Genomic DNA, 20,849 nt, shown 5'->3' on the forward strand with positions numbered 1-20,849 from the left:
CCTCTTTCAGATAATCTTCTTTATAATATGCAGCATTAGGTTTATGCAAGAAAAATGACGTACACAGGGACAACACAATTAAGAAAACAAAATAACCTTGTAGCCGAAATTTCGTTGAAATACAAAAACGAATACACGTCCTCGGCAGGACTCGAACCTGCAATCTTCTGATTCGAAGTCAGACGCCTTATCCATTAGGCCACGAGGACACGTCAGTTGTCACTGGTGCTAACAGTATATATATATACATATATATGTATGTATAAAGTGTAAGTAGTAAGTTACAGCAAGTGATGTAAACTTAATTTGAAACAATGCGATTGCACTGCGCCGTAATTTTGAACGATTGCAAAGTAGAGTACTTTACAAAATGTCCAAACTACGTTTCGAATTTCATAATAATAACAAATACATGTTATATATCTCCAGATTGTAATTTTAATATCAATTGTCTATAAACTACACCAATCATTATCGTTGAAATTATTTTTTTAAGTAAAGCTATTCTTTGCAACCCTATATTTTGTCCATAGAACTTCAGTCGAGAAACCTAGTTTTGAGAATGGCTCGCTCAAGCCCAGCAAATATACCATTAATTCTTAAAATTAGCGCAGCAGATGAGGTTCTCCACTAATAACAGGTTCATTAAAACCGTTTGTCCATTAGCAAGACATTACGGCTGTATACAATATAAAGATGGAATATGAGAAAATCGAGGGCCACTAACTAGCTCGCCAATTATCGTTGTATCTGACATACAAATAATGGCGTCATATTATAAAAGAAGGCGTATGGGCATGATGCATCCCAAGTATTCTGAGCTGCAGCCACAGAAAAGCTAATACGTCTGGCATAGAGTTGAAAGATTTCTTAACTGCTCCTATTGCATTTTTAAACTAACTATATTAGCATATCATCAGTAAAAATTCATTGTGTGTCATTTCATAATTTTAGTTTCACGCTAATTCAACATCTTTCAACAACATTTTATACTGCCCACACATTTGTAATACATCGAGGTTCTATAACAATTGCCTTACCAGAATGGTGAAGTTTGATCTGTTTAATACGTGACGACTACGGAAAACCACACCGTTTTCGCAGCTAGGAACTCACACAATTAAAGATAACTATATTGCTTGAAAGCCATGTCATGGTATATGAACGCCCTGGTTTTTAATTCGAACGTTTCTTTTCAAGCCGCCAACCAAAGTAACTACACCGCTTTCCTGATGTCATTACCCACTAATTCACATAAATATTTATTCACACATCATACCACTGTTAAGATATAGTATTTACACTCTCTACAAAATGTTTAATATATCTCTATCTAAAAGACGAACCATATTCATTTTTGCCTTAAGTGCAGACCTTTATTTTTCTTAGTTTAGCGTACAGGTTTTAAACGACGCACAGAAATAGGACAACGCACATTGGTGCATAAAGCGTTTAGATAATGCCGATCTTGTTGGCAACATCGAGAGCATCATAATCCGCGGTCAAACGAACGTACGCCTTTTTCTTCATATCGGGTCGCAGGAGAGTGTTCACTTTGGATACTTTGATATCATACAATTGCTTGACGGCAGTCTTGATCTGGTGTTTCGTGGCCCTGATGTGAACGATGAACACCAGTGTGTTATTGTCTTCGATTTTCTTCATTGCCGACTCCGTGTTGATTGGATGCTTAATGATCGAGAACTTGTCCATCGTTACCTTTTTAGTGGCAGTCTTGCGAGGGAACTTCGGCTTCCTCAGAAGTTTCACGGTCTTTGGCCGACGGAAAATGGTGGAAGTCCGCACCTTACGGATGTGCGAGCCACGGGGACCCTTGATAACCTTAACCTGCAGCACCAAAAACAGCGGAAATCATCGGTATGGTTAACTACCATGTAGGTTTCAAAAATCGCTAGGTAAGGTTGCAATGGACATTTTTGGGTAGGTTACGATAATAATAAGTACATTTAGAGGAAATGTCATTTCTTCGTGGACGGCTTGTCCGATATTCTTTTTGCATTTTAAACAAATTATTGCCTAATGCATGGTGGATAAACACAGTTTAAGATACTCAAGAATTTGTACCTATATACGATTCTTTAGCTAAACTTACTCGGGCCTTCTTTGCCTTTTTTTCGGCTGCGGCATTTTTCTTTTCTTCCGTCTTGGCCACAGGAGCCTTTGCGGCTTTCTCTGGAAATGCAAATAATGCGTCATATTAAGGCAGCTTTCAAATAACACTTAAAATTCTAACACATATTCAAGGAGCACGTGCAACATCTAGCGGCCTTGTACTGGGTTGAATTAAGTTATTCCTTACAAGTTCATAACAAGGCGACGACATGCGAGACATGTAAGCACGCTTCTGTCAGCGAAAGCTTTAACAGACGCTATGTATTTTCAAATATATTGGCAAACTGATTTTGTTACTTCCGTAATATTTTAACTTCCTCCCTTTTGTTTGGAAGAATCGCTCGGTCAAGTCTGTCTTAGGGGGTACGCAAATATGTCACAGACCAATCAAACACAACAGAAGCTACTCCCACCGCCAGAGATATAACACTTCATACCATCAATTCTGCAATGAACTGGTAATAAAGAAATGTAACTGATACATACGTAGCTTTAATAATAGGAGCATTAATCTACTTAAAGTAATTGTTTACAATGCGGCCATGCTTTGTTTTCGAAGCTGACAAGCGGCATAGGTTATCAAACCAGGTACTTCGCACATTTACATTAGCAACTGCAGTTCCCCAACACTTTATCTACTTGAACACCTTCAGAGAAAGAGTTACGCCACGGAGGCTATAAACGGCCACAATCGTCGCCAGGTTTTTTTGACGGTTGATTATCTCTGCCCATTTCAAAGTAATTAACTAGCAACGACCCCTTTGCCACGTGCCGTACACCATATAGACACATAAAAGCTCGAATAGAAATGATCACATGCTCTCACAAAGTACTCGCACAAAATCCCAAAGGCGCAGATAATGCATGACGGCAAGCAATCACACCTAAAAATAGATAAAACACTTAAAGTTTGTCAAATTGAATACCTCCAGCGAGCTTCTTAGATCCCTTCATAGCTAGTGCTGCAGCAAAAAAGGAAGTGATCTGCTGATCATTTATCGAAAGGGAATCGCTCGTGGGGAGGGTGGAAATTAATGATGTTGTTTTTTCTCAGAATATTCTCATTTAAACGATGCACTTTTCAACAATAAGGTTAAGCATGTCAGTTGGTTGATGAGTTTGACTAAAGTAATTTTTAGTTTTGATGAGAACTCATAAGAAACGAGGATAATTGAAAATTATCCTCACGGTTCCAGTGGTTTCGGTTTTAAATTTTTTGGCGCCATAGAACATTTTATCCAGGTACTGTTAAAACAACGTAATATAAACAAAATAAATACGCGTTACGCATATAAAGATGGAGACCACTGAAGTAGAATTTATCGCTGAGTGCTACAACGTGAAAATAGTACCGAAGTTTAACCATCCCGCTATTCACCTGATCTCTGGTTAGTAGGAATGTTTTGATATAGAAGCACTCGCAGTGATTCCATATGATCGTTTCCATATGCCATACAAGCCACTAGTAAATAGTAGTAACGCCAATAAAGTTATATACTAAAGCGCAAGAGGAAACATTGAGGAAGAGGTTCAATAATAAGGAATGTTAAAAATAAATGTTGTGCTCACTGCTGTAATTCGCTGTTCTAGAAATACAGAAAATTTAAGATGAAGGGATCCCATGTTCTGGACCCTTGTTATATCCAAAAATTGACAATTTGAAGTGCATTTGTCTTCATTTAAAAGTTATAAAAGCTTGAAAAAGTTGTGCATTTTTACCGTACGAGGTTAATATATCATTCATATTATTGTAGGTTTTTACAACTTTGTTGAAACTAAGCGTAAACATATTTAGAAATATACAAATGCTATCTTAGTAAAACACTTGTATTGCACTGATAATATTTAAACAAGTTGCAAACAGACTGATTCTCGACAATTAGAATTTACTCTATATTGACATCGGTCTCACGAAAATATGAAGGGTCTACACGGCATGTGTATATGTGTAAATTTTATTTGCTGATAATACACATTCTTTTTCGTTTACTGCATATTACGCTATAGGCGATTTGGGTCCTTTTATGGCCGGTATGCCCATTTCGGTGCCGTTATGGGCGGCACTTAACCTTCGCCAGCAGCATAAATGTCGAATTCTTCCTCCGGATTGGATGAATGTCGCCGAGCTGGAACGGCTCAAACAGGAGGAGAAAGAGAGTCAGGTGTTCACAAAGATCCCCACAGAGCACTACCGGGAGGTAACAGAAAACCTTCAATCTTCTCGCAAACCCTACTCTTAATTAATCCTTTAATTATTATTTCATTATTAAAATAAATGGAAATTACAAATATTGCGTCCGCTGCTGTTGCTAAGCGTCGCTTTGACCAGCTGCCTCCCAGCAACTTTTATTACTGCTGTTATTGCCGCTACTTATGAATGAGTTTATCCAATTTTATCGAACGCCAGCTTTCTATTGATAGATTTTTATTTTCTTATTGTTAAATTATGGAATACATGTGTGTGCGTCTGTGTATGTGTGTGTGTAAACATGGCGCGCAAGTTTAAATCTAACCGTACATGGGACAGAGTCAATCGGTTTTTAATATAGCCAGGTCATATTTTACATATTGTCTGCCAATATCAACATGTTGTCTGAAAATGTTTTCCAGATCACGCACTTACTTGTCGACGTGGCAGGCTCGGACCTACCACAGGCTGAAGAGGTGCAAACTCTTGTCAAGGACTTATGGGATATTCGGCTGGCTAAATTGCGCGCTTCTACAGATGTTTTTATCAAAAGTGACCAAGTTCATGCCCAGGCAAGCAAACAGCTACGCATTTGGCAAAGGCTAAACTAGTAATGTCTTGGAAGGCTAATACGGCCAGCCACGATTACATTAAACGTGAAACAATGCCGAATAGTCTGTTTTTTTGTAACCTGGTATAGTGTAAAGCTCGGTAAGATAATGCAATTAACCAAAAAATGGGACGACTCAGTATTATTTTAGGATAGTCAGTAACGGTGTTCTGTGCCTTTCTTTGCTATTCAGGTGGATCACCTCACAATGATGGAGCTTAACAGCGTCCGCCCACTTCTTCTCAAATCTTTGCGACACATCTCTCAGTTGACCAAGGTGAATGGAGACCTTTAGTTTATATAGAAGGACTATGCGCTTCATGATCCTATAGATATTAATTGATTACACATCTAGTTCACGGAAGAGTCATGTTGAGCGTAGATTTCTTTTTCAATGAGTTCGTAAAACTTGTGTCTACCCTCTTACGCAGTTCGGAATGTCCGTTTTGTCTTTTTTTCAGGTTCCTCAAGGGCAGAATTCCTCGGTCAATGAATCAGGGACGATCAGTATCTCTGTGGCTTCAGCAGATCAAGATGATTAGTATTAAGTAGAAAATATCTGCTGTATATGGTTTAGACGAAGAAATGTCGTATTGCCAAGCTACAAAGCTGTAAATAGCATAAAACCAGTTACTGTTGGACGCCGTGCAATGTATGTGTTAATCGAAGACCAGGTCGTCTATCCAAATCGGTGTAATTCCCAAATATAGATTATAAGTCACTGACCAGTTGAATACGTTGCTTGGCAAGGTAGTGACCGTTTTCAGTGATTTCTTTCTGTTTTTATCTACCAATATTGTGCTGCCTGGGATGCAGAATTGCTCGTGATAATGATCATATGAAGTTAGCGTCATTATAGCTTATATATAGCTGGCGTCGATTGCAGAAGAAGTAACTGATCAGAGGAAATTAGAATAGGTGAATGTTTGGAGTAGGTTCTAGAGTAGATTGCCCTAATTCTACATGCGCATACAATTACTCCAACGATAATGGATAGAAAATTTAATTATCATTTATTTTGTCAGAGAGTACAATCTAGTTAAGGGGTAGAAAGAAGGAGGATGCACAGTCTACGAGAAATATACCTTGTTGTACTGTGCATATTTGTCTAACAATTTACTTGTATATGCATATACAAAAATACCTTTAGTACACTTGAACTTTTCAAATTCCTATTAAGAGCCACTCGAACTGTTTGATTTTACGTAAGTTTACGGATTTATAAAATCCGTATCTCCTTATCGCATCGTACTCATATCATCACTGTCAAAGAAAGTCATGCGTAAATTTCTCGTGGTGTCATTATTAAACAAAGAATCACAGTCTCACGTTGTTAGCGTTAGTATTTTAGTTGCTCTTACTCAGTCTATGCTCACGTAGTTTATTATACCTGATAGCTGAAGAAGAGATCACAGCATCATACTAAAGTAGTTAGCGGCACTGTCTAATCTCAAGTTATACTTAAATTGAACTCCGTGGTGTCACAAGACATAAGTGCGTATATAGCGTTAGTAAAAAAGATTATCGTAACTAGGAGACCATATCGTATATTCTTTATTCAAAATTTTCTCACTCTTGAGCCATTGTTGATGTCAAGCTTCCTCTGAACGACGTCACTAACAATCGGACGTGTCCGTTACGAACTAATACATATAACGTTAAGCTACTGAAAAGGTACTCAAATAGGTCTAAAATGTATAATTTACATCCACTAAAAAGTGTGCAAGGTCTGTACCATAATGTACAAAGCTTTTATGGTATTGTTTTAGCGACACTTTCGTTCAGAATTGTTAATGTCCTCTCCTCCTCCCTTAGAGGAGTCACACGATTGCGTTATTTTCCCTCGCTACCAATTATAAATACATACTTGCCGATTTTCAAGATCAGCCCGGCGATTTTAGGCTTTTACTTTTAGGTACGCGTGTTACACATCTAGTCGAATCCGTCAAATAGATCTACGACGTCTTGTTTTTTACTTTTTTTCGCCGCTGGCTGACGCTGCGATCGACTCTGGCTCGTAATACGACCAGCCGCAGATGACGGAAGCGATGACGAAATTACACTTGCGGATCCCAAGTCACCGTCATCGTCGTCTGGAGATAAACTGGGTGCCCGCTTTTTCGGTGTCCGTTTCGAAGATGTAGCACTGGTAAAACTATCTATTGTTGCTTGTCGACCCCTACCAGTGTTTTTTGTCGCCGGAAGCTGCCCATTATTAGTATCACTACAGCCACGTTTTCTTGTGCTATCAATAAAGCTCCTGAAATCGTCTTCGTCGTCATCACTGTCCTCAATAATTTCCTCCTTCTTCCTGGATGAAGCAGCTCCGCGTCCCTTGCCACGCCCTATGCCTTGGAAATTTGTTTTCTTCACAAAGGCATCGTCATCCTCGTCACTATTTTCAATAACAGAGGCAGGTTCGTCCTTAACAACTCGGGTAGATGCTGTTCCTCTGCCGCGTCCTCGACCTCGACCTCTGCCGCGGCCTGATGATGCATGTGCAGGTGGGGGCATTCCGTCTTCTTCAGTATCGTCAATATACTGCTCGACCTTAACGTTGCCAGGCAAGCTATCCAACTCTTTGATAATCGCACGTACATCGGTGTCGAGATCATCGTTTTTCTCCAGCTTACATTCGGTAATGCACTGCATCATGCTTACCTCATCCACGGCATCCTCTGTCCGTTCCAGCCGCTGGCGAAGACGCTTTTTAGATGAATCAAGCAACTTATGAATGAGATCCTTGGGGTTACCCTTTTCGATGGAGAGTTGGATAGCTTTAGTAAAGGCGTCCTCGTGGACAACATGTAGCCGGGTATTTTCTGCAGTGGTACTTTTAAGATACATATTGATCATATCTTCAATTTTAGCATGACTGTTCTTCTGCTCTTCAATGGCGTCCATAAATTTTTCCTCATCAACTTGACCCGTAATACGTTCACGGTTCCATGAAGCTTTGTCTCGTGTGAAGATGAGACACTCACCGGGATTGGCAATTTTGTCCTTGAAGTGCCTTCCAACCAAGTGCGGCAGAAAGGTTTCGTGGTCGGGCCCGTAAAGCACCCGTAATCTGACTAGTGGCTTGAGTGGCTGTTTCGGATGGCCAGTTCGTAGACCCACCGCTTTCTCAACGATGTCCTCGATCTTATCTTGTAGAAAATGGACAGTACGGTCCAGTCTACTGCCAGGTCCTTTCGGCATATCCGATAATGACACATCTTCGACGAATAGTTGGCGTACGCTCAAGAGCCTAACGGGTTCGAGGTCAAACTTAGCCATCTTGTCAGCTTTATTGTACTGCACACGGAGTATTCCAACGTGTTTGGCAGCCACTTCACCGGGACATAACGAAGTAGCCACGGTGCTTCCGGGCTGCACGACATGAAACTGACCATTAAATTGCTGTTTGATAAGGCACTCGTGTTCGTGACCCCACACGACTAGGTCTAGCTCAGCGGGCAGAAAACTTTCCGGTAAATAGTTTCCAGCCCCGCGCTTTACCCGATTCTGATGCACTAGCAGAATCTTAAACCAACGTTCGGAGTTTTCCGGCCAGCGAAAGCGAACTCGTCCTTCTCGAAATAGTGTGTTCAAACGTTCGTCTCTGACCGACCCAAGCCCATAAACTGCTATCTTAGTACGCGCCCGTTCGAACAACAATGGTTCAAGTTCGATACTGCTAAGGTCATTGATTCGGCCAAAATAGTTGAGAAGTCCAGCGGTGGAGAGGATTTTCACAACGCTTTCATGCTGTACGCCAACAGGATCATCATGGTTCCCATGAATCGTAAAGACAGGCAGGCTTACGTTAATATTTGGATCTTCGTAATTCACTATAGGAACGTCTGAATCGGCGAAGTTTCTGCTTTGATCCGATGTAAGCCGAAAATCAATATCTCTGTCACCGAGGCAGTACTTTCGTAGCAATCTCATTGATTCTTTGACCACCCACTTTGGTGGATCGTTGACGTGGAATAAATCGCCAGCAAATAGTACGAAATGCGCTTGTTTTTCGACTCCTATTTTGAGTAATTCTTCAAACGCATTCAGAGAATCGAGTCGACGTTCACTTGAACGATCCTGGTAACCGAGATGGATGTCCGACGCAATTAGAATTCGAAATTCACGGGGATCTCCTGAAGCCTTTACATTACACGGCTCACTATCCGCAGTAAACGATGAAGCTATTGACGACATATCGCTAACTTCTTCTCATAATCTTGTTCACATGCAACGACTGCAGGTGGGCGCAGATGCTTCGATGAGATTACGTTTCCACAGCAACGAAATCACAACAAGGGTTCTCGATCACTGTTTCTACAAAACAACTGGGCCAACACCGAACGCCATGAAATTGTACGACGAGGAAGAAACCTTTCTAGTGGTGTTAACAGGATGCAAAGTATTTTAATTGCCTGCAAAGGGAAAGCATATCCACTCACATCTGGTTAACAGGTGTCGATTTATTAATTCCCAAGGGTTTTGAACGTGGTTGGTACTGGTTGAGCGCGCGCACAGATGTAAACAACACCGACTTGCTCTCGCCCTTTAATTTAACCCTTTCCCAAAAAATTATCCTTACAGAGGCCCGCAATACTTACAATTTTAATTAAATATAGAGAGCTAATGTTTTACATTTTACGATGTATCAAATTTGCGCCTTAACTGAGTCATCGATTTCATGAGACTGTGTTCATTCAAAGGTTTCGACGCCCTGTGGGCCAAACAACGATCGAACGTATCGGTGGCGCTCAAAATGTATTTTGGAGGGTTTGAAACGTCCTTTACCGAATCGTCGGTTATTTTTAACATGATGTCCTAATGGATCTAGTTAGAAGCACAATTTAGATTATTTGAATTATATATCAAAATACTCCACCCAGTTGAAAATCGCATCCCAGGTGAACGAGTAATACATAAATCCAATGGGACATATTCAGGACTGGCCATGGAGTGATAAAACCTCTATGTATTTATTTATTGTCTACAGTCCTATGTACATTGCATACATAGGACATTGAATAAGGTAAAGGACTGCAACTTTAGTACTTGTTTGAACGTGCCGCAAAATAAATTGTCATGGTAAAATGGACACCTAAAAGAGTAACAGGCTAGATAATCACACCATTTGCTAGACACTGACCAATCAACAGCATTCTGCGTTGTTTTTATATCATTGGCATCACAAGTACTATCGAACTATTTAATAAGCTTTATTCAACTTGTGCTTCCCTTGCAACATTCGAAAAATAGTCATCCAATTAATGTTCAAAGCATCAAGAATTTTCTTAAAATGGTTAGTATTTGATTGTTTTGTTTTCATGCACCAGATGATTTAGCCTTCCTAGTTACAGTTAATGTTGATGAAAAAGAAGGAAGCATAGTCTTTCCTGTTTCTGACGTCAGAATCGATTTAGGATTAGACGAATAACGCTGGTCCTTTGGCGTGTTTGTAATAAATGCAAGTTTGCGTTCATTACAAACGTGCGCAGGCTCGCCGCTACACCTACTGCTACCGCTATTACTTCGAGCGGTCAGATAGCCGTTGTTGTCATTTTGCGTATTCTGACTACAGCTGTAGAAAAGGTCATTGCTATCCTCAGTTTTTTCGCTTCTCACATCCTGTACCGATTTCTCCGCCTCTGTAACAATGGTTGCTGTGGATACGGTTGCATTAAAACTCTTTTTACGTTCTTCGTTATCAGGGCGAATTTTCTTGGCTGGCTGTAAACATCGGTTATCTTCGTCGCTGTCCTCTATAATTATGTATTCAGGTTCATCTAAAATAATTGTAGGTCTTCGTGTCGTATGTGTAGTTTTTGCCCTTTGACGTTTTCTGGCACCCGATCGGGTCATTGGTCCGTGGTAGGTGGTTCGCGTGGATGCCGACACGCGTAGGCACTCATCTACGGCTTCAATATGGGACTCTGCTTTGATGCAATCGGACGTTCTCGCAAGCTCGTGAATGACTGTTTGTAAATTGAAGTCTAAACTACGAGGATCGGTTTGGCGTTCTGTAATACGTCATAATGCACGCCTCATTTGCTGCTTCATCCACAGTTCGGTTAAGCCAATTGCAAGCCTGTAGTCTCGACAAGGCGTTTAGGTTGTGTACAATATTCTTTGGACGACTATCCCCATTGGCTGCCATCTGAATGGCTCGAGCAAACGCATCTTCGTGAAGCACATGCAATCGGTTTTTATCTTTACGTGCGATTTTGAAATACAAATTAAAGTAGTCTTCAATTTTGACGTTGGTATATGCTTGCTCTCCATGGACTTCTTTAAACGTTACCTAATCGATATGGTCTTTACCAATCTGTTGAGACCATAACATTTTATTGCGCACAAATTGGAGGCAGTCGCCAGAGTTTGCGACTTTGTCTTTAATGCAAAATGTTTCGTGGTCAGGACCGTAATACACGCGGAGCCTAATTAGAAGTTTAAGGGGCTGCTTGAAGTGACCCCTTCCCATCCCAGTAGCCTTTTTAATTATATTCTCGATATGCTGTTCAACAAATCTGACCAACTGGTCCCGTATCTGGTCGTTTTCCGGTAACATCTGAGGCAGCACAATATCCTTCACGAACAGTTGACGCACCGTGGACAGAAGAACTGGCTCGAAACAGTTGATCTTCTTATTGTCTCCCTTAGACTCTGCGCGAGGTTTTCCGACGTATTTATTAGCCAGTTCGCTGTAATGGGATGTCGTCGCCACAGTGCTTCCAGACTGTATTACATGAAATCGTCCATAATCGTCCATTAAATTGAGTATCCGTGAAACACTCCCTTTCGTGTTCCCACACGACCAGGTCGAGTTCAGCAGGCTGAAAGCTTTCTGATATGTAATCTCCCTTCCAATGTTTTACTCTATTTTGATGCAAAACCAGAATTTCAAACCATCGTTTAGAATCTTCCGGCCAATGAAACCGAACGCGATTTTTACAGAATAGAATACTTAGACGGTCATCTCTCCTCGATCCTAGATCACAGACAACAACCTTAGTCGATTTTTTTTAAACAGTAGCGGTTCAAGTTCGATTATATTTCGTTTGCCTATATGACCGAAGTAATTAATGAGTCCAGCCGTGGACAAGAATTTTGCAACGCTTTCTCGATAGAATGATACGGGACCGTCATGACTGCCATGGATCGGAAAAAACTGGCAAACTCACATTAACGTTTGGGTCTTCGTAATTGACGAGAGGAATATCCGAATCAGCAAAGTTTTTGCTTTGATCTGATGTGAGCTCGAAATCGATCTCTCTATAGCCAAAGCAATATTTTCGTAGAAGTTTCATTGCCTCCTTCAGTACCCCTTTGGGTGGCCCATTCGTGTGGAATAGATTACCTGCCAATAGCACGACCTGCAGTGATTCCTCAAGTGTATTTAATGAGTCCAGACGCCTTTCACTCGAACGGTGATCAAATTCCAGATGAATATCTGAAGCAGTCAGAATCCGGAACTCTCAAATACGGTCCGTACGGATTGACTTACGACCCACAATAAAAGCTGTTTTCGTCTCAATACAGGTCGTTTCTGACATGGCGAAGAGAAAGCAATGAATCGGTCACAATCCGGGCTCAGAGGACAGAGGTCTCCATTGAAACACTCACAAAATGAAAACTCAAAAACAAAATTGTGCTAGTGTTGACTTTTTGGTTAGCCCGTTTATATAAAATCATATGGATCAGACAGCTCTTGAATGAACTATTGAGAGGTGTGCTTCTATAGCGTTTAACATCGCGTAAACACAAAATGTGTCTCGTTCGTTTAGATTAGACATTGTTGAAAGAGTGGGGATTTGACTCCAATAAATAACTTATGAATTCACTTACTAGTTTCTATTGGCTCTAGGTCTCAAAGTGATAGGAACAAGAACACCTAAAATGCATGTGTAGTACATTAGATAAGACGTTAGTCTTATCTGCTTTATCTATCTTAGGCTTATCTATCAATGTACTATAAGACATACTTCTTGATAAATTCTGTTTTCTAATTAATTTCTAATAAATTCGAACGATAAATATTTGGAGGGAGATATTGGTTCATATTGAAAATTCTAAGAGGACAAACCTGAGAACTTCTTCTGTTTCTGGTAGATTTTGTTATTTAGACAACGAGCACACGATTTGAATCAGCTGCGTGGCCTATAAGATGCTATCTAAATATCGTTGATAACAAAATGAATAGGTCAATAACAAGATTACGTCATACCTTCACTAGAACCTCGTAATTAGAATTGTAAATAATTATTTAGTTCGATTTTTAGAAGGTTTCGGTGGTTTACTATGAAATTATTGTTACCAATAATAATAATATAGCGAATGTCGCGAATATGAATGGAATTTAAGATCCAGCAACGGAGAGAAGTTTTAGTGTCAGGTAGCATAGCAGCACTATCGCAACGGGCTTGTAGATCTCTAGCCTGATATATACATATACCTCTAACAGGGATAATGAAAAAAAGAAGATAACGCCGAAACTAGAATATGATAGGGTCATCATTTGTAAGTGTCATTTTTATGTGCGTCAAACAAAAGTCAACTAAGATTGAATGCAAATGCGTCTCATCTGATTTTGATCTTACAGCTAAACGTATACAAACCTATTTGCTTTCGATACTCTGCAATAAACTGGCCACCTGCTGTGAGTAAATGACGACACGCAACATTCATCGAAGTGCGCTGTTAACTTATCGTATCCTATTGATTGAGAATCGAAAATATATTAGTAATGTTTGTTTTATCTAACGAATGTTGTGCCCACCAAACTTAATCTTAGGCGCTTTTAATGCTAATGTGGAATTAGCACTTATTACAACCCAGATCAACGACAGCTACCCACTCACGTAAATCGATGTATGCTACTTGACGCCCCAAGGCTGCTGATCGAACATGCTGCCTGAGCCCAAGCGAAAATACATTCGTAAACAATGTACGGTAAAAACCCTTGGACGCAAAATACACTGCAAATAATCGTGATTTACGCAAAAAAAAGGAATGGAAAAAACTTCATGCTATATTATGATAGTTCATGTAGTAATCAATCACAAATGTATAATATTCACACCCCTCTGTCTGTTGTGGTAAGTGCACATGGACAAACATTCACCTGAACAGATACAAGTTGAAACAAGACGTCTTGCTAATTTACCTTAATTTCGAAGCTTACGTTAACTTTCGAACTACAAGTAAATGTTTATTAATCAATGCAAACATCACTTAATCAGTTTTCCAAATATAAATATGCTTGAAAAAATCACGAGCAGTTTTGTAATGTTAGTCTGCAACTTCTACTTTTTTTTTTTTATTTACTTTAAATGTGATTTAACGGCGTTCACGGAAAGCTTTCGATACATCTATTTTTTTGGTTCATTCATCTGCCATTTGTACTGTTTGTTACACAGGTTCTCCTTTTTACCACTCGCAGACGCGTCGGATATAATTCCTGTTGTAGCAGCAAAGAAAAAGCCATGACAAAAGTTACAGAGCGATTGTAACTTAGAGAGGTTACAGTCACTCTGACACCACAACCAGAATAAGCTTTCTCGATAAGTTTTCGCACAATCGATGCATTGTCCGGCGTCTGAACTGGCGGCGATAGCGACCTTGTCGCGCTAATATCAGTTTACATATGTATGTAGTTTCATTCATTTCCATGATATCCATTCATCAAACCGTTCCCTAAATACTTGTCAAGCTTCCGTCCACAGCATAGCACCTCTTTGTAAGTAGAGAAGTAATGAATTATGTAAGTGCTTAGCTTAATCAGATCCAGTGTAGTGCACCCAAACCTTTAGATTCAGCTATTCAGAATCAAGCGTACGACCCCGCCCTCTGAACTGAATCATCGAAATCCTTAGAGTTTGCACCATATTTGAACTTAACTGGGACAATAGTCTAAGTTAATACTTCTCGTGGTGTATGAATGAAGCGAAGCGCAAGTTTTGCAAAATCATCGTAAGCATTTCACTAAAGCTTCCTGGAGCTGTTTCGTTAGTTAACACTGGGGGGCCAAAGTGGTCTCCTGTTGTTCGAACTTTGGATAGTTCGGCACGACATCAGCTGTCCATGTTTTCTTGCCGAGGCTAAGGTCCCTGACAAGTTTAGCAACTCCATCGATAGGGCACCGCACCTGCTGCATGGAATCCCTTTCCCGTAACGTCACTGTATGGGGCTCTTTCAATGAATCAAAATCGACGGTAATGCCGAACGGAATCGCGATTTCGTCGGTACGGGCGTACCTGAAAGGATGTTTAATACACGAGACTAATTTAAATTGTTGCATCTTCATATGTCTGGGTACATATGTTTGAGCTTGTACGTCTCTCTCACATGACCGTAACAACCTTCTATTTACAGAAATGAGAATTCGTTATTAAATAAACATAGAATATCTAAAAAGCTTTAAATCTAAAAAGGTTTGTTTTTGCTTATGTGTATGTTGTACCATGTTTTAAGCTTGCTGCTAACACAAACTCATTTCTCATGGTATGATGAACGAGCTCTATGTTCTATCAAATTGCTCTACGAAATCACATCATCGCGCTAGCATCGTGAAACCATCATTGATTTTCTAACCTTTTCCCAATGGAGCCTCCGCTGTCATCTACCTTGTGAGAGATGTCACAGAGCCGTAAATCATCCGACAGGCGTGACACTAAAGGAGCGAACTCAGCATTTCCCGACAACGGAAGAACGGAGCATTTTAGGGGAGCGACAATTGGTGGTAACGATAAGAATGTTCGCTGCTCGTCACCCTCACGTATTCGGAAATTGTGCTCGAAAAGTGAGTATAGGATTCGCCCAATCCCAAATGAGGGCTCGATTACAGCTGGTATCACCTCTTCGACGTGAACCGTCTTTTTGCCACGTTTAACTTGTATCATGTCTTTCCTTAGTTCGACCTGTTTACCAGATGCGTATGTAAGCGAGAACGTACCACCGTTTTCAAACGCCTTCTCAATGTCGGCGATCTGTGACTCTGGCAATGTTGCCAAAGTATCCATGATAGCCTTAGCCTCTTTCTTGAATTCCTTGCCTAGGACGGCCTTCTGTGGAAGCACTTCGATTAAATCAACGGTCTTTGGCGTGGGTAGCAGTTTCTCTGACACTAAACGCACATTTGTTGCTTTGCTATGTTGCTGAAGGTCGAAGCATGACCGATCAGCGCACCCCACGCACTCCACCCAGCCGTATGAAGTTTTGATTTCGGCATCCCAACAGTCACAGGCGTAATGGGCCATCTCGTTCGCCATATGCTGACGGAATCTGAGCCGTGCAGGATCGATTCCCACTTTGACGAGAAATAGATGAATACGGCCTAGAAAATAGGCCAGAGTTTCGTTCGCAATCAACTTTTTCGCCACAGCGTCACCTAATCGAACAGGCTGCGCAGCCTTGCCTGTAATGGAGAAAAAATCATTGTTACAGTTATTTTAGACAACACGCCTTCATTTTTTAACCTAAAAAATTCAAACAACTCTAAAATAATATAAATTATAATTCTGTGTTCTTATATATTTTGATAGATCTGGTTAGCAAGGCTAGGAGCGATGTTTAAAAAAGCTGAATGAGTTGCTAGCAGTAAAACACTAACCGTCCATTTGATCACAGGCCGCATAGAGAACGAGCTCCAGGTCTTTGACACTCACAAACTTTGGATGGGCCTTGTCAGTGGGGTCCGTGAAATGCTCAATCTCAGCCATCTGAAACTCACGAACACGGATCAGACCTGACCTAGGTGAAATCTCATTTCGAAACGCCGAGCCGACCTGCGCGGCAGCGAACGGCAATTTGCCTTGGTTAAATTCAAGCAATCGCTTAAAATTCACGAAGATACCTGCGAATCAAGTAAATTATTACTTAAAATAGCAAGCATGGTAAGGCCAAGATTTGCATGCATTTGTATATTAATGACCAACAAGTTCGGAAGTGTTACGGCACAATGATCGATTTTCGTTTCGTCTTTTATAACTTCATGCGCGTACTGATGTCTTGAGTAGATTTATTCTTTCATCCTAAGTCGTCATAGGCCAGCAGTATTTCAAATAGTTAAATACAAGTAAGTGGTTCTAATTAATTGCAAAAGCAGAAAACCCACCCTGAGCAGTTTCTGGTCGAAGAAAACCCTTGATGAGACCAGAGGGGCCAATTTGCGTACTAAACATTAGATTAAATTCTATGGCATCCGTTAGATCGTTTCCGGTAATAGGTGACTTCATGTTAAATCTACGAAGGACAGCGTTCATCTCATCCTTTTTCATTCCGTCTAGCTTGATAATGATGTCTTCATACTCTGCTCTCTGTTCGGCAGAGGTCTTCTTATCGGTCGATAACTTTTCTAAGTGAGCCTTGATGAGATGATCAAGTCGAAAACACTCTCCGTTCTTTACGTCCTTAACCATAAGGTCAGCAAATCGGTCTACATGGCCGGAAGCTTTCAGAACAGGCTCGGGTGTGAGTATAGTACAGTCAACCTCCAGCATACCCTCCTCAAGGACAAAATGGCGCCTCCAAGCCTGTAGGAAGTTAGTCTTGGTTGCACAGCCCATCGGCCCGAAGTCGAATTGTCCAGTAATACCTAATGAGGAAAAATGAATAACAGTGATAAAAGAAACTAAAGATCACTCACCATTCGAGCAGTACTAGCTAGTGACAGTAGAGCTAAGAGCTTTTGTTACTAATATTAATGATGTTTCTCAGAACCTAAATGAATAACTATAAATCGTCTTTGAAACGACTTAGCCCGTAAGCTATGTAGTAAACAGCGTAAAAATATGTGACTTTCATAATTTAAGTCCTACTATACGAAAATAATACGCCCAATAAGGTTAAATGTACCTCCATAGATAGCGAACGACTGGTCGTAAAAAAAGCGCCTTTTGAGAAGGTCCTCCATGCGCGTGCGGTCGAACATCGCATCAGCAGGACACAGCGAGAGTTCTTTATCCTCTAAAACTTTCTTCCGAGCTTTCAGTTCCGCAATGGCCTTTTTGATATCCAATTCCGGAGCGCTTGTTTCTTTCAGCTTCCGAACGAGATCACCCTGCAAAGGTCGGACAGCTTATTGTCAACGTTAAACAATGGAGAGCACTGGTCGAATGAAAGGATATCCGCGTTAATAGAATCCTTTGTTTACATAATAACAAATATTTGGTATAAAGCATTTAGCTGATCAGTGTCAATAAACACCCCATGTCTACACTAGCATAACATGTGTCGCTTACACCATACTAAGCTTCTTTGTGCCCAAGAGCGTTATAAGGCATTATAAATATAATTGGATTCAACTACAATATACAGATATATTACAAGAGTAACTTCGTCGCAATTTTAAAAATCTTCCAATAATCATATCAAACAACAGTTTTTTTTTTAATCTCTTTTGAAGTATTACGAGCTACGTTAGACCATTAGGCTGCTAACTAGTAACCCTGCATACTGTATGTATGTAAAATACGAAAACATATAGTTGACCTTCGCAGACAATGTCTTTCACACAGACTAACCCATAAACGCATTAGGTACCAATCCATAAATGTACGATCGAGGCCGGCAGTACAGATTTTTGTTATAATTAGAAATTATACTTAGTTTTTCAAATAAGGGTCTAATCGGTTTTTTTTTTTACTTATGTCGTCAGTTATCTCGTGAAGCATCGCCATGAACAAGTGTTGTGGTTTGATTTTTCTATACTTGGTTTCAACTTAAACACATACCTTTATTAAAATAATATACTTCGATTTCAAACGACCCAATTTTTTTCCTATTCGTCTTTTTTTAGAAACCCGTGCCTTCCAAACTTGAGCACAGAAACAGTTAGCATGAGTTACACAAATCCATTTATTTAATTTCGTTTTACCCTTACAAGTTACAGCTTGAAGTTACAGTTAAGTACTGTGAAGATACAAAAAGTAAACAGAAGTCCCCACCCGGCATTTGTCAGCCTAGCCTGCATATCATCAAGATGCGGCCTGAAAGTACATGATCAGCTGATTCCTTAATACGATCTTATTACCGCTGTTCACTTTTGAATACTAGGAATCAAGTCTGGCCAAGATGCCTATTATCTGCCAACATTATTGGCTTATAGCCAGAAAATGGTTCGAAAAAGTATTATGCATAATGGTGTTAAGTAATGACGTGGCTGCGATTACGGATCTCTTTGTTCAAGTTCGTATCAAATGGCAGCAATATAAACTTCAGCCAAACAAATAAACAGCCCGTAAACAGGCACCATTTAAAGTTATCGCATCATTTAGAATATTTAACCCATTCGAGTTCAGTCATTTGCGCTTATTCACATAGACTTTTGTCTGTAGCAGCATGCGCTGGTCATAAATAGAAACCAATTAAATGGCCTAGCTTATTACGTCCAAAGAAAAGGCCAGCCGGGAAAGAAAATGAGTGGAGACTCATAGATGTACATCACAAAATATATTTTAAAACGCCGCGCTGAAACAATAAGGAAATTACCGCGATTAACTTTCAGACATTTTCGACACTTAGCTATCACAGTACATGAAGCAATGCTAACGAAACGGAGTAATCATCTGTTTCTACCATGTGCACTACAGGGAGACCGGTAACGAAGACTACATAGCAGAAGAAGTTCATGTTGTCTCGAACAGACAACTGATGCAAAGCTCCACTCCTATGGTTATCATATGGAGCTGACACTGTGTAAGATCGGTACAGCAAAGTGTCAATCTATCATTGATTTACTGAACGATTTACCAAATTACCTGTTCCTTAACGGAGATTCGCAGAGGCGCCAAAATCTCTTCGAGTGTGGGGTCCATGATATTTCGAAGTGATTGCAGTTTTCGTTCGCGCACCTTTTTCGAACCCCAGTTGGTTTCGAGTTTGTAGAAAACTAGGGAAGTGTAAACTGGCCGCCGGACGGATGAAGCACACAGGCGAAATCTTAGCACTTGGCTATGCTGTTGAGCTAGAACCGAGCTACACCGAACTGTGGCGCCAGTCAACATTGGCAATGCTAACAGAAACTGCAGCATGGCACCGGGAGCTATAATCGTCCCGATGAAGCATATCGTTCCGCCGGACCGTCGGACTTTGGCCTGAGAGCATCTAGATCTTGCGCATCTTTCTAGGTGATTGTTTATCCCAATAAAAGAGGATCAAGAACTTAGAGTGAGTGTTGAAATTCACTTAGTACTGTCCGAAAAAACAATCAACTATACTGTAATTTACTGCTCTCATCACGAGAATAAAAGCAGTTAGTCTACTGAACAACTAGTTTCAGCATTTTGAGCGCCACCTAGAAACTTCTTTGTCCTGGGTCATATGAGATGAAGTGTACTGATACATCCTGAAGGTACACTACAAAAATTCAACAAACAAAGGACTCTGAACAAGATCGTATATAGGAGAAAAAAATATTAACAATAGTAGCTAACGTCACCTTGAACTCAGTGAAAGCAAGCAATACTGACAGCAGTATAATTCTTTTTCAAACTAAATGTACAGCGCAATTTGACTTGGGTGATACAGACCATATGTATAAATAAAATACGTCCCCTAATAGACAGAGAAAACATTACCTAATTGACTCCGAATAACAGAATAAAAACATATTTATCCGAAAATATTTTGTCCTTGTTAACAGCTGCTTTTTTTCAATTATGACTTATGTTACAATGTTTAGAAGAGATATAAGAGACTTCAGGGGCGATACCACAGGACTATCAGCGATTGTATTTCGCATGTTTTCTCCCTTAACATTTTACTCAATTTGAAGCTTAGCTAGGGGTACGCCAGAACGTTTCTTCTCTGTGAAGTTCAAAACATAACAAATAATTGGAAGAAGATGCTAGGTTGAGGGACGGCGTCAAAACACTGGGACACGAAACAGCGTTCGAGAAATTCAGCCACTAATAATAACGAACGGTG

The 20,849-nt window shown here is 40.2% G+C and overlaps 5 protein-coding genes and 1 non-coding gene across 6 annotated transcripts; 1 reads left to right on the plus strand and 5 right to left on the minus strand.

Annotated features, from left to right (window-relative positions):
* Nucleotides 1–136: 136 nt before the first annotated feature.
* Nucleotides 137–209, minus strand: TRNAR-UCG (transfer RNA arginine (anticodon UCG)). Its single transcript has one exon. It is a non-coding gene; the product is annotated as a tRNA-Arg (tRNA).
* A 1,141-nt stretch (nt 210–1,350) lies between these two features.
* Nucleotides 1,351–3,185, minus strand: RpL23A (ribosomal protein L23A). Its single transcript, XM_022842421.2, has 3 exons — nt 3,060–3,185; nt 2,114–2,193; nt 1,351–1,848 (listed from the first exon to the last, which is right to left on the minus strand). The coding sequence occupies exons 1-3, from the start codon at nt 3,085–3,087 to the stop codon at nt 1,453–1,455; spliced, it is 504 nt and encodes a 167-aa protein (XP_022698156.1). The 5' UTR covers nt 3,088–3,185; the 3' UTR covers nt 1,351–1,452.
* A 175-nt stretch (nt 3,186–3,360) lies between these two features.
* On the plus strand, nt 3,361–6,221 carry Psf2 (DNA replication complex GINS protein PSF2-like protein). The gene is made up of 5 exons (XM_022842420.2): nt 3,361–3,521; nt 4,141–4,331; nt 4,744–4,893; nt 5,125–5,208; nt 5,393–6,221. The coding sequence occupies exons 1-5, from the start codon at nt 3,431–3,433 to the stop codon at nt 5,471–5,473; spliced, it is 597 nt and encodes a 198-aa protein (XP_022698155.1). The 5' UTR covers nt 3,361–3,430; the 3' UTR covers nt 5,474–6,221.
* A 241-nt stretch (nt 6,222–6,462) lies between these two features.
* Nucleotides 6,463–9,255, minus strand: LOC111265608 (double-strand break repair protein MRE11-like). The gene has a single exon (XM_022842419.2). It carries the CDS (start codon nt 9,126–9,128, stop codon nt 6,864–6,866), a length of 2,265 nt encoding a protein of 754 aa, XP_022698154.1. The 5' UTR covers nt 9,129–9,255; the 3' UTR covers nt 6,463–6,863.
* A 323-nt stretch (nt 9,256–9,578) lies between these two features.
* On the minus strand, nt 9,579–13,610 carry LOC111265632 (double-strand break repair protein MRE11-like). The gene is given in 4 exon segments (XM_086970560.1): nt 9,579–11,940; nt 11,943–12,084; nt 12,086–12,399; nt 13,541–13,610. Coding segments are annotated over 4 exon segments (852 nt in total). The 3' UTR covers nt 9,579–11,614.
* Nucleotides 13,611–14,203: 593 nt separating this feature from the next.
* On the minus strand, nt 14,204–20,511 carry GlyRS (glycine--tRNA ligase). Its single transcript, XM_022842422.2, has 6 exons — nt 19,682–20,511; nt 17,778–17,982; nt 17,038–17,517; nt 16,534–16,776; nt 15,516–16,338; nt 14,204–15,178 (listed from the first exon to the last, which is right to left on the minus strand). The coding sequence occupies exons 1-6, from the start codon at nt 19,952–19,954 to the stop codon at nt 14,935–14,937; spliced, it is 2,268 nt and encodes a 755-aa protein (XP_022698157.1). The 5' UTR covers nt 19,955–20,511; the 3' UTR covers nt 14,204–14,934.
* Nucleotides 20,512–20,849: the final 338 nt, after the last annotated feature.

This window comes from Varroa jacobsoni, unplaced genomic scaffold (genome assembly GCF_002532875.2).
Source record: "Varroa jacobsoni isolate VJ856 unplaced genomic scaffold, vjacob_1.0 scaffold_993, whole genome shotgun sequence".
Classification (NCBI taxonomy): domain Eukaryota; kingdom Metazoa; phylum Arthropoda; class Arachnida; order Mesostigmata; family Varroidae; genus Varroa; species Varroa jacobsoni.